This window comes from Mesoplodon bidens (assembly GCF_964165515.1).
Source record: "Mesoplodon bidens genome assembly, chromosome: 1".
Lineage (NCBI taxonomy): Eukaryota > Metazoa > Chordata > Mammalia > Artiodactyla > Ziphiidae > Mesoplodon > Mesoplodon bidens.
In genome coordinates this window covers 105,929,481-105,948,876 of record NC_138176.1, presented here as the reverse complement: position 1 = coordinate 105,948,876, position 19,396 = coordinate 105,929,481, and the positions used below count along the sequence as shown (strand labels likewise).

General features: G+C 42.3%; 1 protein-coding gene across 1 annotated transcript in view; it reads right to left on the bottom strand.

The window, feature by feature from the left end:
• POLN (DNA polymerase nu) overlaps positions 1-19,396 on the bottom strand; it is a 185,782-nt gene that overhangs the window by 141,077 nt on the left and 25,309 nt on the right. Inside the window, exons 4-7 of the mRNA XM_081254005.1 lie at positions 18,313-18,392; positions 15,862-16,365; positions 8,750-8,946; positions 5,214-5,326 (exon numbers count right to left, since the gene is read on the bottom strand). Coding sequence (XP_081110131.1) covers positions 5,214-5,326; positions 8,750-8,946; positions 15,862-16,365; positions 18,313-18,392 — 894 coding nt within the window. The remainder of the gene's footprint in view (positions 1-5,213; positions 5,327-8,749; positions 8,947-15,861; positions 16,366-18,312; positions 18,393-19,396) is intronic.

Sequence of the window (19,396 nt, the reverse complement as noted above, 5' to 3'; positions counted from 1 at the left end):
TATCCTGGAGAATGTTTCATGAGCACTTGAGAAGAAAGTGTATTGTTGTTTTTGGATGGAATGTCCTATAAATATCAATTAAGTCCATCTTGTTTAAAGTATCATTTAAAGCTTGTGTTTTCTTATTTATTTTCATTTTGGTTTTTCTCTCCATTGGTGAAAGTGGGGTATTAAAGTCCCCTACTATTATTGTGTTACTGTCGATTTCCCCTTTTATGGCTGTTAGCATTTGCCTTATGTATGGAGGGCCCCTACGTTGGGTGCACAGATATTTACAATAGTTATATCTTCTTGGATTGATCCCTTGATCATTATGTAGTGCCTTTCTTTGTCTCTTGTAATAATCTTTATTTAAAAGTCTATTTTGTTTGATATGAGAATTGCTATTCCAGCTTTCTTTTGATTTCCATTTGCATGGAATATCTTTTTCCATCCCCTCACTTTCAGTCTGTCTGTGTCCCTAGGTCTGAAGTGGGTCTCTTGTAGACAGTATATATATGGGTCTAGTTTTTGTATCCATTCAGCCAGTCTGTGTGTTTTGGTTGGAGCATTTAATCCACTTACATTTAAAGTAATTATCGATATGTATGTTCCTATTACCATTTTCTTAATTGTTTTGGGTTTGTTATGGTAGGTCTTTTCCTTCTCTTGTGTTTCCTGCCTAGAGAAGTTCCTTTAGCATTTGTTGTAAAGCTGGTTTGGTGGTGCTGAATTCTCTTTGCTTTTCCTTGTCTGTAAAGGTTTTAATTTCTCCGTCGAATGTGAATGAGATCCTTGCTGGGTAGAGTAATCTTGGTTGTAGGTTTTTCCCTTTCATCACTTTGAATATGTCCTGCCACTCCCTTCTGGCTTGCAGAGTTTCTGCTGAAAGATCAGCTGTTAACCTTATGGGGATTCCCTTGTATGTTATTTGTTGCTTTTCCCTTGCTGCTTTTAATATTTTTTCTTTGTATTTAATTTTTGATAGTTTGATTAGTATGTGTCTTGGCCTGTTTCTCTTTGGGTTTATCCTGTATGGGACTCTCTGCACTTCCTGGACTTGATTAACTATTTCCTTTCCCATGTTAAGGAAGTTTTTGACTATAATGTCTTCAAATATTTTCTCAGACCCTTTCTTTTTCTCTTCTTCTTCTGGGACCTCTATAATTCAAATGTTGGTGTGTTTAATGTTGTCCCAGAGGTCTCTGAGACTGTCCTCAATTCTTTTCATTCTTTTTTCTTTATTCTGCTCCCTGGCAGTTATTTCCACCATTTTATCTTCCAGCTCACTTATCCTTTCTTCTGCCTCAGTTATTCTGCTATTGATTCCTTCTAGAGAATTTTTAATTTCATTTATTGTGTTGTCCATCATTGTTGTTTGCTCTTTAGTTCTTCTAGGTCCTTGTTAAACATTTCTTGTATTTTCTCCATTCTATTTCCAAGATTTCGGATATCTTTACTATCATTACTCTGAATTCTTTTTTCAGATAGACTGCCTATTTCCTCCTCATTTGTTTGGTCTGATGGGTTTTTACCTTTCTCCTTCATCTGCTGCATATTTCTCTGTCTTCTCATTTTGCTTAACTTACTGTGTTTGGGGTTTTCTTTTCACAGGCTGCACGTTCGTAGTTCCCGTTGTTTTTGGTGTCTGCCCCCACTGGGTAAGGTTGGTTCAGTGGGTTGTATAGGCTTCCTGGTGGAGGGGACTGGTGCCTGTGTTCTGGTGGATGAAGCTGGATCTTGTCTTTCTGGTGGGCAGGACCGTGTCCGGTGGTGTGTTTTGGGGTGTCCGTGAACTCAGTATGAGTTTAGGCAGCCTCTCTGCTAATGGGTGGGGCTGTGTTCCTGTCTTTCTAGTTGTTTGGCATAGGGTGTCCAGCATTGGAGCTTGCTGGTTGTTGAGTGGAGGTGGGTCTTAGCTTTGAGATGGAGATCTCTAGGAGAGCTCTCGCCGATTGATATTACCTGGAGCCAGGAGGTCTCTGGTGGTCCAATGTCCTAAACTCGGCTCTCCCACCTCAGCGGCTCAGGCCTGACACCCAGCTGGAGCACCAAGACCCTGTCAGCCACATTGCATCTTGATCCCCAAGAAAGCTGCTCACTGGATGCACCACCACAGTGGGGATCCAAGGGGCTCACTGGGAACAGGAAATGATGCTGCTGCTCAGCCCTGGGCACCTGAGGGATGACCTAGATGCTCCAGGGGCACCGTCCAGGGCAGGGCGAGAAGAACTCCCACTCAACATATATTTTTGAAAAATCCGTGAGGAAGTTCTGACAGCACTGGAGTGGTCTGGGGGCTGGTCCCTATAAACTCTTATAACTAATAAACTGAAGCCACCAGGACAAGCCTCACACTGGGGAGAATGGCAGTAACTGAAAAAGAAGTGCCAACAAAACAGATTTTAAATGAGCTAAGAAAAATTAAGAGAATGATAGAAGTTATGAAAAACAAAGAACTCAGAAATACTTAGAGATTAGGTGACTTAGTAAAAGAAAAGCTTAATGAAGAAATGAAAGAATTCAGGAAAGCGAAGTAAAACAAAACAAAACAAAATTTCTGAAATAAAAACTAAACTGGCAATACACAAAAGCAAATAAGTGCAATAGATAATGCCTTACGTTTTATTATTTTTAAAAAAAGTTTTTTTAAGCTTTTTTTCTTTAAAAAATATTTATTTATTTATGGCTGCTTTGGGTCTTCGTTGCTGCGTGTGGGCTTTCTCTAGCTGCAGCAAGTGGGGGCTACTCTTCATTGTGGTGTGCGGGCTTCTCATTGTGGTGGCTTTTCTTGTTGAGGAGCACAGGCTCTAGGCGCTCAGCCTTCAGTAGTTGTGGCACGCGGGCTCAGTAGTTGTGGCACACGGGCTTAGTTGCTCCATGGCATGTGGGATCTTTCTGGACCAGGGTTCGAATCCATGTCCCCTGCATTGGCAGGTGGATTATTAACCACTGTGCCCCCAGGGAAGTTCCTAAATTTATTTTCATTCTTTTAAATTTTTGGCCACACCGCGTGGCTTGTAGAATTTCAGTTCCCTGACCAGGGAATGAACTTGGGCCATGGCAGTGAAAGTGCCGAATCCTAACCACTAGAGCATCATGGAACTCCCTTAAGTTTTCTTAAAATGAAGATGGGAAAGAGGAAATATTTTTAAATTAAAAAAATGAAGAGATTGAAAATGCATTCTAGATAAAGTGATAAATAGGAAAGATGGAGAAGATTCAACATACAAAGTCACAATAACAATTCAAACATCACAAAAAAGATAAACAACCAGACATTATGTATTTCCTGACAGAAGGACACAACACCACTCAGAGTTAGGGTCAGGACTATGAAGCAGTCTTGCACTCCCAAAATCTAGCCTGAATCTGATCAAGCCACTGAATCTCATTGCCAATTTACAAGAAATAGAAGAGAGAGAACATGCTAAATGCCAAGAAAGGGAAATCCTACAGGACAAAAGCCTGGTCTGTTAAAAACGACGAAATAATTGCAAGAAAATACAACAGACGGAGAGAATACAGAGTAAAAGAAACACCCAACCCAAGTATAGGATAACACTAACCCTTGTTTGGATCCCAATTCAAACTGTGAACAACAAAAACAAACAAACAAAAATATTTAAAGACAACTGGGGAAGTACAAACACTGACTGGATAGCTAATAATATGAAAAGATTATGGCTAATTTTGTGGGGAGATGATGACGGCATCATCTGAAAAATGAAATCCTCATATTTTACTCATCTAATTGAAATATTTACAGGTCAATAATATGACGCTTGGGATTTGCTACAAGATAACCCAGGGGATGGAGATTTGGAAATGTGGGAAGTTATAGGGGAGAGAAGACTGGACATGGTTGATAGCTGTTGAAATTGGGTATTGTGTACTCTGTTGTGTTTTCCCCACCACACACTTGCTGTTCTCTGCACACACCAGCCAGTGTCCAACAACTGAATTCAATTCTGACACAAACTACCTGGGGTTAGTGCTGACCCTGCAGGTCAAGGCTCAGCCCCACAAGATGGCCCCACTTCAGGCACCAGCCCCAAGTCCAGGGCCTCCTGTACTTCCGACCAAACAGCTATAACTAGGGGGTTCCCACAACCCCTCTTCAGGGTCCATCATTTGCTATAATGGCTCACAAACTCGGGAAAGCACCTTATTTACAACACCCATTTATCATAAAGGCTACAACACAGGAACTGCCAGGTGGAAGGGATGCGTAGGGCAAGGCATAGGGAGGGCGTGCAGAACCTCCACACCCTCTCCAGGTGCACAATGCTCCCAGCACCTTGACGAGCTCACCTAGGAACCCCACCATTTAGGGGATTTTATGGAGGTTTCGTTACATCAGTATGATTGATTAAGTCACTGGCCACTGGTGATTAACTTGCTCTCCAGCCCTGCTCCCCTTCCTGGAGGTCTCAGGTGGGACGGAGAGCACCACTCCTCTAATGGTGCCTCTTCTTCCTGTTGACCACGCCCACCCTAAAGCCATGGGGGCCTCGAGGCACCAGTCCTCCATCAGCATACAAAAGACACTCTTCACTCTGGAGACCATATGAGTTTTGGGAGCTGAGTGCTGGGAACCAGGGACAAAGACCAAATATACATTTCTTGTCGTATCACAGGCACTTTTGTATGTGTTGGAAATTTTGTACAATAAAAAGATTTTTTCCAGTATCTTGATATGAATATTTTCAAACATTCAACTTGAAAAGAATTGTACAGTCAACACTCATATATCTACTACCTAGAATCTACAATGAACATTCTTTCAATACTTGCTTTATTACATATCTGTCCATCTAATAAAAAAAGGTTTTCAAAATTCTTATTTACAATTTTAAATGAAAGATAAAAAACGTGTTTTATATTGTTTTGATGTTAATTACTCTGGACTTTAGTTTCTTAGGAAGTTTATATATAAGCTATTTGTGGTAACAACAAATCCCATCTGCCCATGCTGCATAATTTACTTCTTTCTTGTTTTAAATTACAAAAGTAACATATACTTGAAAAAATTCAAATAATCTAAACACAGGGAAAGTGCCTCTCACGCTCAGGGCCCGTGGCCACACAGGTAGTGCATCGCAGCTGTGCGACCTCCCTTCCACCCCCAACCCACGAGTTGTGCAACACGGCAGCCCTTGCCGTGCTCCCATTCCCAGGAGGAATCACTGTTGGAAAGTTAAGTTTAGGAGATTATAAAAACTAAAACATACCACACTTCCAACTGCCATCATCACCAAAAAACTGCATCACTGTTCTCAGAAAATCCTTGGCGTTAAAACAAATAACAGGACATTTACATTTCAGTGTTTGAAGCAGCACCTTCCTAGAAGATGAAAAGACATTCACTGATTGACACAGTAATTTGGAGGTTTTCACCTTGGGCAAGTATTATTACTACTCCACTAACAGCTGTCACTTATGCGGTTGTATGGGCAGACATTCTTCTTCTGCAAGCTTTCCACAGATTAACTCAAATTCTAAGAGGTGTGGAAGGAAAATCGAAACAGGGACGGTATTGCTCAGTCCTCAGAATGGAGCCAGGAGGCCTCTGAGGAAGTGGGACTCGTGTGTCTTAGCCTGGATGGAATCTGACCTTTCAACCTGGTGAGGGTACCCAGAACCTCTGCCAGAAACCCGGGACACCCTATCTACTTGTCAGACCCCTACCCTGAAACAATTCATGATTCCTTAAGGACAAATGTTTTCTGACTTGTATCAGAGTCAATCCCCAATTCTTGCCAGGCAACTTTTGACAATCTTGTGGCTTTTTGTTTTTAGAGGTCCCTGACTCTTTCTCTTCCCCAGAACACTCTTTTGGGGTTTCCTGAATCTTTGTCTCCTGAACTGCAATTCTTAAGACCCCAAATAAACTTCTTATATGCAGTCTCCTGCGTTTTTTGTAGGTGTTACTTATTATCTGCAATTTACAGATGATGAAGCCAAGACACAAAGAGGCTAGTAATGAACTCAAGTTCACACAACTGTTCAGAGCCAATCCCTGGGTGCAGTACAACAACCTACAGACTCAGCCTCCAGCTCCTGAGCACAGCTGACGCACCCTGGACTCCTCCCAGCTGGCCCCAGCCTGCGCTCCCAGCACACCCCCAGTCTACCCTCTGCCCACACTGGATTCTCCTTCCTCCATCACCAGACTGTGCATGTCCTCTCACACTCCAGGGCCACAGGCACATGCTGTATTCCTGCCTAAAACTTCCCTCCCACAATTTCTACAAACTGCGCAGGTGCCTGATTCCCTGGGCAGGGAGTTGCCTGGTTCCCGGTTCCTTTAGTACTCCTGGCCACACACATGCTACAGCAGGGACCACATCTGCGATACTGTAATTTACCTTGGCCCATTAAATCATGAGCTCCTTGAATATGGGATTCATAATACTTGACATTTATCAAACACTTACCATGTGTGAATACCACACTAAACACTTCACGAGGATTGTTGTGTTGAAACCTCATCATAATCCCATTAGGCAGGCACTAGATCCATTTTACAGATAAGGAAATTGAGGCTTGGAGGGATGAAACAATTTTCCCAGCCTTACACAACTGAGAAGTGGCAAAGCTGAGGTGTGAGACCCGATCTTGCTGCTGCCAGGGCCCAAGGTATTAATCCCCCTTTATGGTAACTGCTTATTAATACATCAATGAGGGTCTTCAACCTGGGGTCCGATTAGCTCTGCTTGCTCCACAGGCAGACATTTTCAGGCTTTTTGCATTTTTTTGTGTGCTTTCACTTTGGTTTTCCTTGAAGAGGGCCGCTGCTGACAGCACAGCTTCAGGTCTTGCCTCTGCTGGACCCGGAGAGGTGTGTAGGAGTGGGGACAGCTTATGAGGGAGTTAAGCTGGGACTACTGGAGCGTCCTCCCACTTTGATGCTCTTGTAGCTGGAAACCCAGAAGTTCTCAATAAGGACATCTAACAACTATGGTCTCTCCCACTAAGAGACAAGCCCTAGCTGATTTCTAGCTTAATAAGAAAGGACATGCGACACAAAGAATACCTTGTAAGACAAAGTGGCTAAAACACAGTCTATTTTCTAAGTCAGTTACAGAAGTCAATTATGCCACATCTGCTAAACAAAAGGCACAGGAAGGATCGGAGCTGAAGTGACCATCAGATGTCCAAGTGGAGGATGTCGAGTAGAATACATAAATCCAGAATTCAGAAAGGGCTGTCCAAATATTAGGGCCCTATTCTCACAGAGGTCTTCCATAGAAAGCCTGCCCGATTGTTCTTTCAAAAGAAAATTATGGAAAAAAACGGTTACGGGTTCTTGGGAGCAGAGTGCTCTACTGTCAAACATCACCCCATGTACACACTATGGTGTACATGCCTGACATCATGCTTTGATTGCCAAGGCATCCACTTCAAAGACATCCATCCTGAATAGACATGTTGCCAGCTATGCAACACAGCTGCTGGCAAAACAACCAGAGAAGGAACCAGATGAAGCTCCCTCTTCCAGAAAGCCCTGGGTAACCCAGATAACTGTGTGATGACACAGCTTCTCAACCTTCCTGTGCTCTAATTCCTGCTCTTATGCTTTAAATTAGTCAGTAAAGAGTGAATCTGTGAAAACCTAGACACCCCACCTTCAAACCCGAATAAAGGCAGAGGCCCAGGTCCATGCACTCTCTCTCTCTCTCTCTCTCTCTCTCTCTCTCTCTCTCTCTCTCTCTCTCTTTCTACCCATAACCTCTCTGTGTACTCTCCAGAACTTGTGAGTGATAAATCTTGTTCCTCAAATTCCCTAATAGTTTTTGCTGAAGCGTGTCCTGTGATCATAAGAACCACAAGGGCTGATCCAGCTACAGAGTTGGCCCCTATGGAGGAAATGTCTGTGGGGGCTTGGTGTGAGGAATATAGGCGGAACCAGTGCCTCAGGCACTCCCAGCCTAGAGAGCATCACTATCTGTAGGCTGGAACCAACACAACAACTAAAACCCACCCAGAGCCCAGCGAGAATGTATTAGGCAGGAAGGGCCAGGACCAGTCCCCCACCTTCTCACCCCGAACCTCCTTGAATGCCTCTTCAGGGCAGTGGCTTCAAGGAGCTCCTTCCAGGCACCTAACTGACTTGAGTTCAGAGGGTTGGGCAAACAGGAAGTGGATGCCCCCACCCAAAGCAGAAGTGAGTCAGGCTGACAAATGTGAGCAAAGAAACAGTGATGAGAGGCACAGGCTCCAACCCACGACAAGATTTTTCAGGATTGAGAAGGGGCAGCAGAAGCATCCCTGCCTGTTCTGAAACTCTAAGATTCTAGGAAGGCAAATACAAGTGAGACAATTCTTGTCTATTCTCACAGAATGAAGCTTTGAAATTAGTAATATCTTGGTGGTATTGAGGACTATTTACTCTGTGAAGGCAGTGTTAACTTAATTTTCTAAGGCCGTGAGTGAGAGAACAAGTGTAATGAGGAAATCAGCCAGGGCTCCAGCAGCGACAGTAGGTTTTCACGCCTTAAGATGATGCTTTTCTCACCAACCTCTCAAGGCGATGTTGACTCAAATCCCGGAGCAGGCTCCCATGGACAGACCCTCCATTCCAGAAGCTCTTTGAGGGAGAGAGGGTGTTTGTAGCGGTTTCTGTCATTTAGATCCATTTTATTTTCATGTGCTCACACAAAACTTCTGAAAGTTTAAATAACTAAAACCGAAGCTTGGGAAAATCTAAATTAGGATAAAGCAGGTGAATAAGTAGGATTTAAGGTAATTAATGAAGATTTCTTACCTGGCAAATTGATGATGTGCCTCTTGTTCTTGGCCCCAAATAGCAGAGGGCTCAGTTTTTATGTAGATACACTGATCACTGGGCATGAAGCCTTCCTCCACAACACTGTCAGAGGCTGGGGCAGCCAGGGGACCACTGCCTTTCTCTGCATGGCTCCTTGGTAACATCACAATGCCTTCAACAGAGGAAACCAGAGCCTGTGAATACACAATAAAATAAAGTTCTAAATCAAACATAAACAATGCATTTATTCAAGAAAGATCTGTCATTGTTTTTTAATTAAGCAGAAAGAAAAGGCCTAAAATTAAAATTTGAAAATGGATACCTCTTTTAATGACAATCAAGGTCAAAAGCCAAACCCATGATCTCACTCTCTAAATCTGGTCTCCTCCCTATTCAACATCATAATGGAAGTCTTAGCCAATGCAATACAGCAGGAAAAAGAAATAAAAGGCATATAAATTAGAAAGGAAGAACTATACTGTCCCTATATACAGATAACATAAATGTTTGTGTAGAAAACCCAAAGTAATCTATAAAACAAAACAAAACAAAACACCTCCTGGAACTAATATGTGAGTTTAGCAAAGTTGCAGGATACAAGATCAAAAGGCAAAAATCAATTATATTTCCATACACTAACAATGAACATGTACAAATAAACTTTTTAAAAAAGAAATTACCATTTATAATAACTATTCCACCAAATTAAATACTTAGATAGAAATCAATACAACATGTATGGGATCTGTATACTGAAAACTATAAAATACTGATGAAAGAAATCAGAGAAGACCTCCATAACAGAGACACATACATGTTTAAGGACTAAAAAACTCAAAATAATAATGTCAATTCCCCCAAGCTGAGCTGTAGAACCAAGAAGATCAATAAACTCCAAGTACAAGAAACATGAAAAAAATTACACCAAGTTACATCATAATCAAAATGCTTGAAAGCAGTGATAAAGAGAAAACCTTAAAAGAAGCTGGGGAGGGGGGATGGGACACATTACCTAGAAAGAAACAAAGATAAGGGTGATAGCAGATTTCTTATGGGAAACAAAGCAAGTTAGAAGACAGTGGCATAACATCTTGAAACTACTGAAAGAAAAAAACTATCAACTTATAATTCTTTATCTCATAAAAATTCCTTTCAAAAGTGAATGGTAAAGCAAGATTTATACACTACACTGAAAATTACAAACATTGCTAAAAGAAATTGAAGTTTTAAATAAATGAAAGGGCACCCCCTGTTCATGGATCAGAAAATTCAGTACTGCTAAGATGGCAAAACTGAGCCAGGCCGGGACTTGGGGTCCTCTACCAGAGTGCTTGCACCTGGACAAATGTCTCCTTGAGCAACAGGATACCAAGAAACTACAAGTGACTAAAAATAACTGCATGCATGGGCAAGCTGGGACAATAATAAGCAATAAGATACAAAAAGGCCACAAACAAACTGCCATTTCTGAGGTGCTGGGAGCAAAAGCAGCACACAGTGCATGATCTCTGCACATGGCACCACCAAGGGGGTGGACAGACCCCTAAGCTGTGCCTTATGCCCAACCCACAGATCCACCCTCATTTTTACCCCATTTAAGGACCCAAGTAGGTCCTCTCAAGGGGCAGGCAAGGGAACCTGTTTCTTGTTCTTGTTCCTTTGTGCTGTACCATGAGCCCCAATAAAGCCTTGCCTGAAATTCTCATCTGGCCTCTTGTCAATTTCTATTGATTAAAGAGTCCAAGGGCCCAGGTTGGTAACAGTTTTTGGCAACTCTGCTGGGACCTGTGGGGCCTTCTTTTTTTCCTTGCCCCTCTGAGAGAGGATCTGGGCCCATTTGGTACAGCTGATTGCAGCTTCCTTGCAGCTGACAAGTGGTCACCTGAATCTTTGCTTCAGTGCTGCAGGGATTGGTAAGTCTGCCTTCGTTGCCCCAGGGGTCTCACTATCCTCATTCAGGCAACTTTCCATTTTCCCTTTGTCCATTTTCCCTCTTCTGATCTCTTTCTCTCTCTCTACAACTCCTTTCTCTGTCCTCTCCTACTTCTCTGTCACATCCTTCTGAGAAGTGAGTGTTGGGCAACTACAACCTAACTCCTTAGTTGGGGAGACCATGCTCCCTCTGGCTGGCACCGGCTCACCGAGAGGTGACAGAGGTGGGAGAGGCTTGCCTCATACCGTGCAGATCTTGGTCCGGTGGGCTTTCCTTGAGGGGAGATTTCTGAGACTGACAGAGTTTCAATCCTCATACTGTGTAGTGGCTGGAAGCCCAGTCGTCACAAACTTCTCAACTTCTTTTTCCTGGTTTAAAGTCCCAGTTGTGGGTTAGTGTCCCACCAGCACTGGTTTCTGGGTCTGATCACCCTGGTGGGTGGTGGATGGAGTGCCTCCCTCCACTGGCCCTTGTGGAAGAGCACGGCTGACTGGAACTGCCTGAATAGACACACGCAGAGGGGCAGGCTGAAACAGCAGGCTCTCTTTCTCCTATTTCTTTTTCCTTAATTCATACATCTAAACCCCCAGCCCCCGAGGCCCCTGTTGAGGTGAACTTTACACAACCCCCCAGTATTTCTCTGTCCTGTGTGTTCAACTGTGGGGAAGGGAGTTCTGAGATCTCCTTTGTCATCTCACCCTTTGGTTTTGTTATGCCGGGTCTTGAGGACTCCATCCAGCTCCAGGATCTCAGTTTGTTAGCCGCCAGATTTATATGTAAATATGGGAAATGCCCCCAAAGATTAAAATTCTTAAAAATTCGGGACAGTTTAAATTAGATGGTTTAAAAACCATCTTCTTTTGCAACACAGCCTAGCCCCAATATGCGTTGGGTGACCGGAAGAAATGGCCACAGAATGGATCCCTTAACTTTAGCATCATTTTACAACTGGACCAAAATATTGTAAGCAGTCCCCAAAATGGGGGGAGGTCCCTTACGTGTAGGCCTTTATGAAACTTTATCAAGACCCCAGTTTGAGGGATTCCTGTTGTGTGTGTGGCCTCTATTTCTGTTTTGTCCCCAGAAGATTTAGAGCCAGACTTTCTCACAGATCCCCTTTCAACCGCCAACTAGTCATTGGCACATTGGACCTCTTTCTCATTGGGCTTCTTCCCCTTTAACATCACCTTCAGTCCCTCGACCCCCACCTTACCCCGTTTAGCCAGGAGCCCTGAAACCAGAGCCCCCAGTGCTGTCCCCAGTGGGGCCATGATCAGGTTCAAAATTAGCCCCCACTTTCACACCACAGGGCCTTTACCCCCTCTGGAAAGTAGCTGACAGGAATAGGGAATTACTAGAGTGCATGTCTCCTTCTTGATGGGAGACTTATGAATCCGTAAGGAGGGGTTTGGCAGGTTCTCATAGAACCCTGACAAGTTTAGGGACAAATTTACCATGCTGGGGTTAATGTTTTCCCTGACACGGCAAGAATTACAGTTATTCCGAACCACTGTTGCCCCCTGGACAAGAAGGAATGTATACTAAGAAAGGCCAGGGAACACACAGACAGCCTAGTGGCCACCAACACGCAGCACCAGATTTATTGAACTGGTGACGCAATCCCAAAACAGGACCCCCACTGGGATTGTGAGGATCATGTAGGCCAAGCCAGGATGAGACACTATATTACTTGTTTATCAGAAGGAATGAAAAGGCGTATGGTGAAGCCTGTAAATTATGATAAGGTCCAAGAGATTACACAGGAAAAAGATAAAAACCCAGCAGTCTTCCTGAGTCGGGTGACAGAGGCATTCAGGAAGTACACCAATACAGACCCTGAGTCTGCAGAAGGGAGGTCACTATTGGCCATGCATTTTATCACCCAGTCCTCTCCTCATATCAGGAGGAAATTATAAAAGCTTGAAGCTGGGCCCCAAACCCCATTGTCAACCTTGGTAGAGGAGGCCTTCAAGGTCTATAACAACGAGGACATGGCAAAGGAGGCCAACACGAATAGGAGATTAACAAAGAAAACACAGCTCTTAGCTGCTTTGATTCACCCACCATCTTGAGGGGACACTAGACAGCTGAGAAGACCAGACCAGCAGCCTACGAACAACATGGGCAGGAATCAGTGTGCCTTTTTCTGGAAGGAGGGGCACTGGGAAAGGGAATGTCCTGAGCACCCTCCTGTGGGATGCCCAAACGACAAGCCCAGCTGGCTCCAGCTCCTGGCGATAATATCCTTTAAAGCCTGAGGCCCTGAGGGGGATCCAACAGCTGCTCACCAAATTCCTAAAACACAGAGTCATTAGGCCCTGCCAATCCCCTTGTAACACCCCGATCCTCCCTGTTCAGAAGCCTAATGGGGAGTATCGGTTTGTGCAAGACTTACGAGCAGTGAGCTAGGCAGTCATCCCTATTCACCCAGTGGTGCAAAACCCACACACCCTCCTTGCCCAAGTGCCAGGAAGCACTCAGTATTTCTGTGTTGGACCTCAAAGATGCATTTTTCTGTATTTCTCTACATTCAGAATCTCAATACCATTTTTTAAAAAATTTCTTCTGGAAAGGGAGGAAAGTGTATATATATACATATATATACGTATATATATATGTATGTATATATATATACGTATATATATATATACACATATATATATGTGTGTGTGTGTGTGTGTATATATATATATATATATATATGTATATATATATATTGAGGGAGCACCAGGGAAGTCCCTCAATACCTTTTTTGACTTTGAATGGAGGGACCCTGACCCTCTGGAGGCTACTCAATACACCTGGACAGTGCTTCCGCAGGGTTTTCAGGATAGTCCCCATTTTTTTGGAAACTCATTAGCAAAAGAATTGAGGGAACTAAGCCTGAAAAATGGAACTCTATTACAATATATTGATGATCTGCTAATAAGTAGTGAGACAAAGCAAGTTTCAGATCAGAATACTGTTAAGGTCCTAATTTTCTGACAAAGGCTCAGATTTCACAACAGTGCTCAGTATTTAGGATTTATCTTGACCCCAGGAGTGCAAGTCCTGGCCATGGATTGAAAGACAGCAATTAGCACACTACCATCTCCAACCACGAAGAGACAACTCCAGGGCTTTCTCAGGATGGCTGGGTTCTATTGTATCTGGACTCCAAATTATGGCCTTACAGCAAAACCCCTATATGAGGCTCTGAAGGGGGAAGAAAGGGGATAGGGGCCACCAGTGGGCCTTTGAGACTCTAAAGACTGAGTTGAGTAGGGCACCAGCATGGGGGCTTCCAACGTCAGACAAACCCTTCACCCTATACTCCATGAGAGGTCAGGGATAGCGCTCGGAGTTCTGACCCAAAAGCTGGGGCCAGATCAAAGACTGGTGGCTTACTTTTCAAAACAACTGGACTCAGTGGCCCTGGGATGGCCAAACTCCCTGTGAGCAGTAGCAGCCATGGCTCTATTGGTTAATGAGGCTTCCAAGTTCACCCTAGGACAACACTTAGATGTGTTAACCCTTCATCAGGTACAATCTGTGCTAGAAGTCAAAGGACATCATTAGTTGACTGGAGGAAGGTTAACAAGATATCAGGCCCTCCTGATGGAATACCCGACATTCCCTTAAAGGTGTGCCAAACCCTGAACCCAGCAACTCTGCTTCCAGTGGCCAAGAATGGAGACTTAGTGCATCAGTGTATAGAGACCCGAGAGCAAACTTACTCCAGCAGGCCTGATCTTCTAGGTGAGCCTCTTGACAGCCCTGAGGTTGAGTGATTTACTGATGGGAGCAGTTTTCTAGAGATGGAAACCTGGAAGGTGGGGTATGCCATAGTTAGTCTAGTTGCAGCATGCGGGATCTTCGTTGAGGCATGCAGGATCTTTTGTTGTGGCGCACAGGCTTCTCTCTAGTTGTAGCGTGTGGGTTTTTTTTTTTTTTCTTCTCTAGTTGTGGCACACAGGCTCCAGGGCACATGGGCTCTGTAGTTGTGGCGCACGGGCTCCAGAGTGCATGGGCTCTGTAGTTTGCGGCACGCAGGCTCTAGTTGAGGCACACGAGCTCAGTAGTTGTGGTGCACGGGCTTAGTTGCCCCGCAGCAAGTGGAATCTTAGTTCCCTGACCAGGGATCGAACCCACGTCCCCTGCATTGTACAGCAGATTCTTTACCACTGGACCACCAAGGAAGTCCCGGGTCACAGGTTTCAATGTAAGAGCTCAGACTATAAATTGTTAGAAGAAAATACAGTAAATCTTCATGACCTGGTATAGGCAAAGCATTCTTTTTTTAAAAAAAAATATTTATTTATTTACTTGGCTGTGCCAGGTCTTAGTTGCAGCATGCAAGATCTTCCTTGAGGTGTGTGGGATCTTCGTTGCGGCATGCAGGACCTTTAGTTGCAGGATGCGAACTCTTAGCTGCAGTATGTGGGATCTAGTTCCCTGACCAGGGATCAAACCCGGGCCCCCTGCATTGGGAGTGCGGAGTCTTAGCCACTGGACCACCAGGGAAGTCCCAAAGCATTCTTAAATTTAACAACAAAAGCAGAAGCAATAAAAAAGTACTTGGTAAACTGGAGTTCATCAAATTAAAAAATTCTGTGCTTCAAAAGACACCGTCAGGAAGTTGATAAAAACAAGCCACAGATTTGGAGAACTGCAAACCATATATCTGACAAGAGACTGGTATTAAAATATATAAAGAACCCTTACAGATCCAAAATAAAACACAAATAACCCAATTTAAAAATGAGCAAAAGACTTGAATTTCAAGACATTTCACCAAAGAAGATACACAAATGGCCAGTAAGCATATGAGGAGATGCTTAATGTCACCAGTTATTAGGGAAATACAATTTAAAATCACAATGAAATACCACTTCACACACAGCAGAATGGCTAAAATAAAAAAGACAACAAGTATTGACAAGGAGGTGGAGAATTTGGAAACTCACACTTTGCTGGTGGAATATAAAATGGTACAAGTACTCTGGAAAACATTCAGCAGTTTCTTAACAACCTCACGAGAACTATGCAGTATCAGTCACTCACCCCTGGGGGTAAGGGGAAGGCTGAAAATCTTACTTCTTGCTCTCCTATCAAAATCAGACACTAAGAAAATGGGTTTCTTTTATGGTGCCAACAAAATAGAACAAACAAACAAAAACCAACACCGTTTACTAACCTGTTCTGCTCTCAGCTGAGTTGAGCCATCCTTATATATCAGAGTTACCACCAGAGCTACTGCCTGTTTGAGCATTTCAATCAGCTGGCTTTTCTCCAAAGCATCCAAATACCTAATATCACAAAAATTGTTTGTGAATGCTTTTGAGTTCCTAGAATTTAGGTAGGTTTCAACCTCATCAGCATCTTCTTCCAATGCCGTAAGTTTATTTGTTTTCTCTGATGAATTATTACATGTGATATGTTTTCTTTTAAGACTCATGCTTTCTTCATTGTTTTCATTATTTATGTTTTCCTTTGGTAGGTGTTTTCTTTTATGTTCCATTTTCTGTAGAACTGAAGCCTCTTGGTCACACTGTGGAATTAAACACCTGGAAGAAGCCAATGAGCTGATATTCTTCTGGTTTTGGTCAGTAGACAGTTGATCTGTGAGTCTGATACTGGAGGACTGAGAAGAGAACTTGATGGAAACTCTTGATGTCTGGCTCATAAGAGAATTAAGATTCTATAGAAAAATGGAAAATATTTCACTAGAATATGGATTCATAAGACAGGTCTAAACCAAAGTAAAATCTGATAAAACTCATCTAAGGTAAAGTGGAAACACAGCTTCACATTAACTATGATCCAACTTTCTAATGAACTATGGAGTGTCTTCCAGAGCAGTGGATTTTCTCAACCAGGTAGGAGTGCATATCTGCATCCTGGGCTGGAATAGGCAGGAGTTAGTTTAGAAAGTCTCCCACCATGGCCCTGTGCTGGCACCATGCGTGTAACAGGAGATGCTGTGGAGGGGAGTGTGCTGCACATGTGCATAAGAGTGAGGATGAATCACTGACAACTTCCAACCAAAGGCCATTTATAGAGAAAATTAAATCACCACAACTAGTCGATAATATGTTAATCTACCTACTAAAATTTCTTAAAAAATACAGCTCGGCAGCAATCCTCTTCCTGTTTCAATCTAGCAATGTACAATATTCATTCATCAGTTCACAGACTGAGGGGGAAAAAGCATTTCTCCGTTTCATTGTAGGATTCACTTACAATAAAATTTTATTTTTTATGTCTATTTTTCAGATTTTATGATATATTTATGCTATTCTGAACAAACGTATACCAATAATACTTTAAAAATAATTTTGAAAGAAGATGTTTTAACACAGTCACAGGATCACAGAAAATTGAAATTTATAGTCATTTTTATTGCAGAGAAATATTATATGCTTTTTAAGAAAAGACTTCCAAACATAAAATTATATCACAATAAAAATTCTGTGGAGGAGGATACAAGAAAAGGAGTCAAGAAGGAAAAGGAAAATATAAAAATTCAGATTGTTGAAGAATATCCTGCTCATGTATTTTTTAAAGGAATGATTGTAGATATCAAGTTATCGGAGTATAGTATTTAGATATTAGTGGACGTATTTTAAACTGTGATATAACAGTTTTTTAAACGTCAATATTATTAATACACCAGAAATCACGTCCTATGAAACTTTTTAAACTTGTGATAAATATTTTAAACGTCAACTTAAAAATATGTCAGGAGATACATGGCTTTTCAAAAGTCTTTTGTGAGAAAGGGAGCAAAACGATTTGAAGACCTCTGCCTTAGGGATCGAAGGAGCACAGTTTGAACACCTTTGGGAGAGAGAATTTCCATTCACCTTCAAAGGGCTGCACAGTCCCTTCCCTGCCAAAGATGCCGCTCCTTCCACTTCAGGGGCAAATAACCATCCCTTCAATCCAGGGATTTACTAAGGGAGCTTACATTAGACTAAGTTAGATTTGGATTTGGACACAGGTAGTTTGCTCCAGAGCCCACTCTCTTAACTATTATGCCACCTCCACCACTGCTTCCTATAGAAGGTCTTGGGTAATAACATGACCTCTTCTCATCTCTCTCCTAAGCCCAAACCACGTAACTCACCCATTGTACATTTTATACCTTTCTTTCTGAACTTCTCTTTATTTCCACTACCCCAAAGTTCCAAGCTCTCTTCCCCTAACCTAAAAAAATTTCCCAAAGTCCTTCCCCCACTCTCTAAAGGTGAGGATCTTTAAACTGACCATTTCTTAGTCATCCTTTAGACCTCAAGTCAGAGTGTTCATACTTCAGACAAATGTCCCAGATTCCTCTCCCCACCTCCCAGAAAAAGCAGAATGAAACAGCACAAAAACTGGGTTAGCCATCTCCCCTATCGTTCCCAAAGCACTTGGCTCTGTCTCCTATTGTGACACTAATTCACCGCATCATAGAGAAATATTGTGCTTCTCTGTCTTCCTAGTCCCCTCATACAAATTAAACTATCAGCTCCTGGAGAAGAACTCCTTTTGGTTTTTTAACGGTTGCATCCACAGTGCCTAGCATATAGTATACACTTGATAAGTATTTATTGAATGAATGAAAGTTATCTGTTTAGAATTAGTCATACTTGCAAGGTTTCACCTTTTTTTCCAGTGATTGATTCTTCCCATCTTCAAGTAGTACTGAATACCTAACACTGGATTTGTCCACCACTTCTGCAGCTTTAAAAGACACAGAAAGGAAGCATGAGGGAATAAAGAAATTAAATCATATAATTAGCTAAACATTGAAAATAGCCTCTATAATCATTTACTCATTATTTACTTAATTAAAACAATGTAGTAAAATTTACAACCAAAATGCATACTACCATTGTAATAAACATTTATGCAAAGTATCTTCAAATTAACTGGAGACAGATCTATGTAATCATGAAGTATTTATTAACAAGTATTACTTGGTGTTTGCCTTTGAATACTTGATTCTGAAAACCCAAGTTCACCATTTTACAGAAAGCTTGTAAGTAGTAAAGGTGAAGAAATTCTTAGACTGAATAATATTGTAATGGAACAATTACAACTTCAGTAAAATATCATTAATACAAACTTCTCATTTAGATTTTGTTTTAATTTTAATAAGCTTGGGCTGGACAGGAAGTGATGGAACCTGGGTTCAACCCCAGGCAACATGACTCAAGTCTCCGCTCGTAACCTCTGGGATGTATGTTCTCTCTATAGCAACAATAACAACGATGAAATGCAAGTGGGGGAAATCTTTCACTTACGATAAAGGAAAGTTATACTCAGGATTAATTTAACAAGAAAAGCACAAGGCACTCAATGATGGAAACTTAAAATCTTATAAAATGGCATAAAGCATGATCTATACAAATGGAAAAACATAGCACTGAGATATGAACAAAATATTTTAATTCTCCTAAATATAAATTTAATGCAGGGACTTGCCTGGTGGTCCAGTGGCTAAGACTCCACGCTCCCAATGCAGGGGGCCTGGGTTCGATCCTTGGTCAGGGAACTAAATCCCACATGCCGCAACTAAGAGTCTGTGTGTCACAACTAAAGACCCCGCATACCACAACTAAAAGATCCTGCACGCAGCAATGAAGATCCCGTGTGCCACAACTAAGACCCGGCACAGCCAAATAAATAAATAAATAAATTTTTTTAAATTAATGTAATTTTCATCAGAGACCCTACAGGGTTCT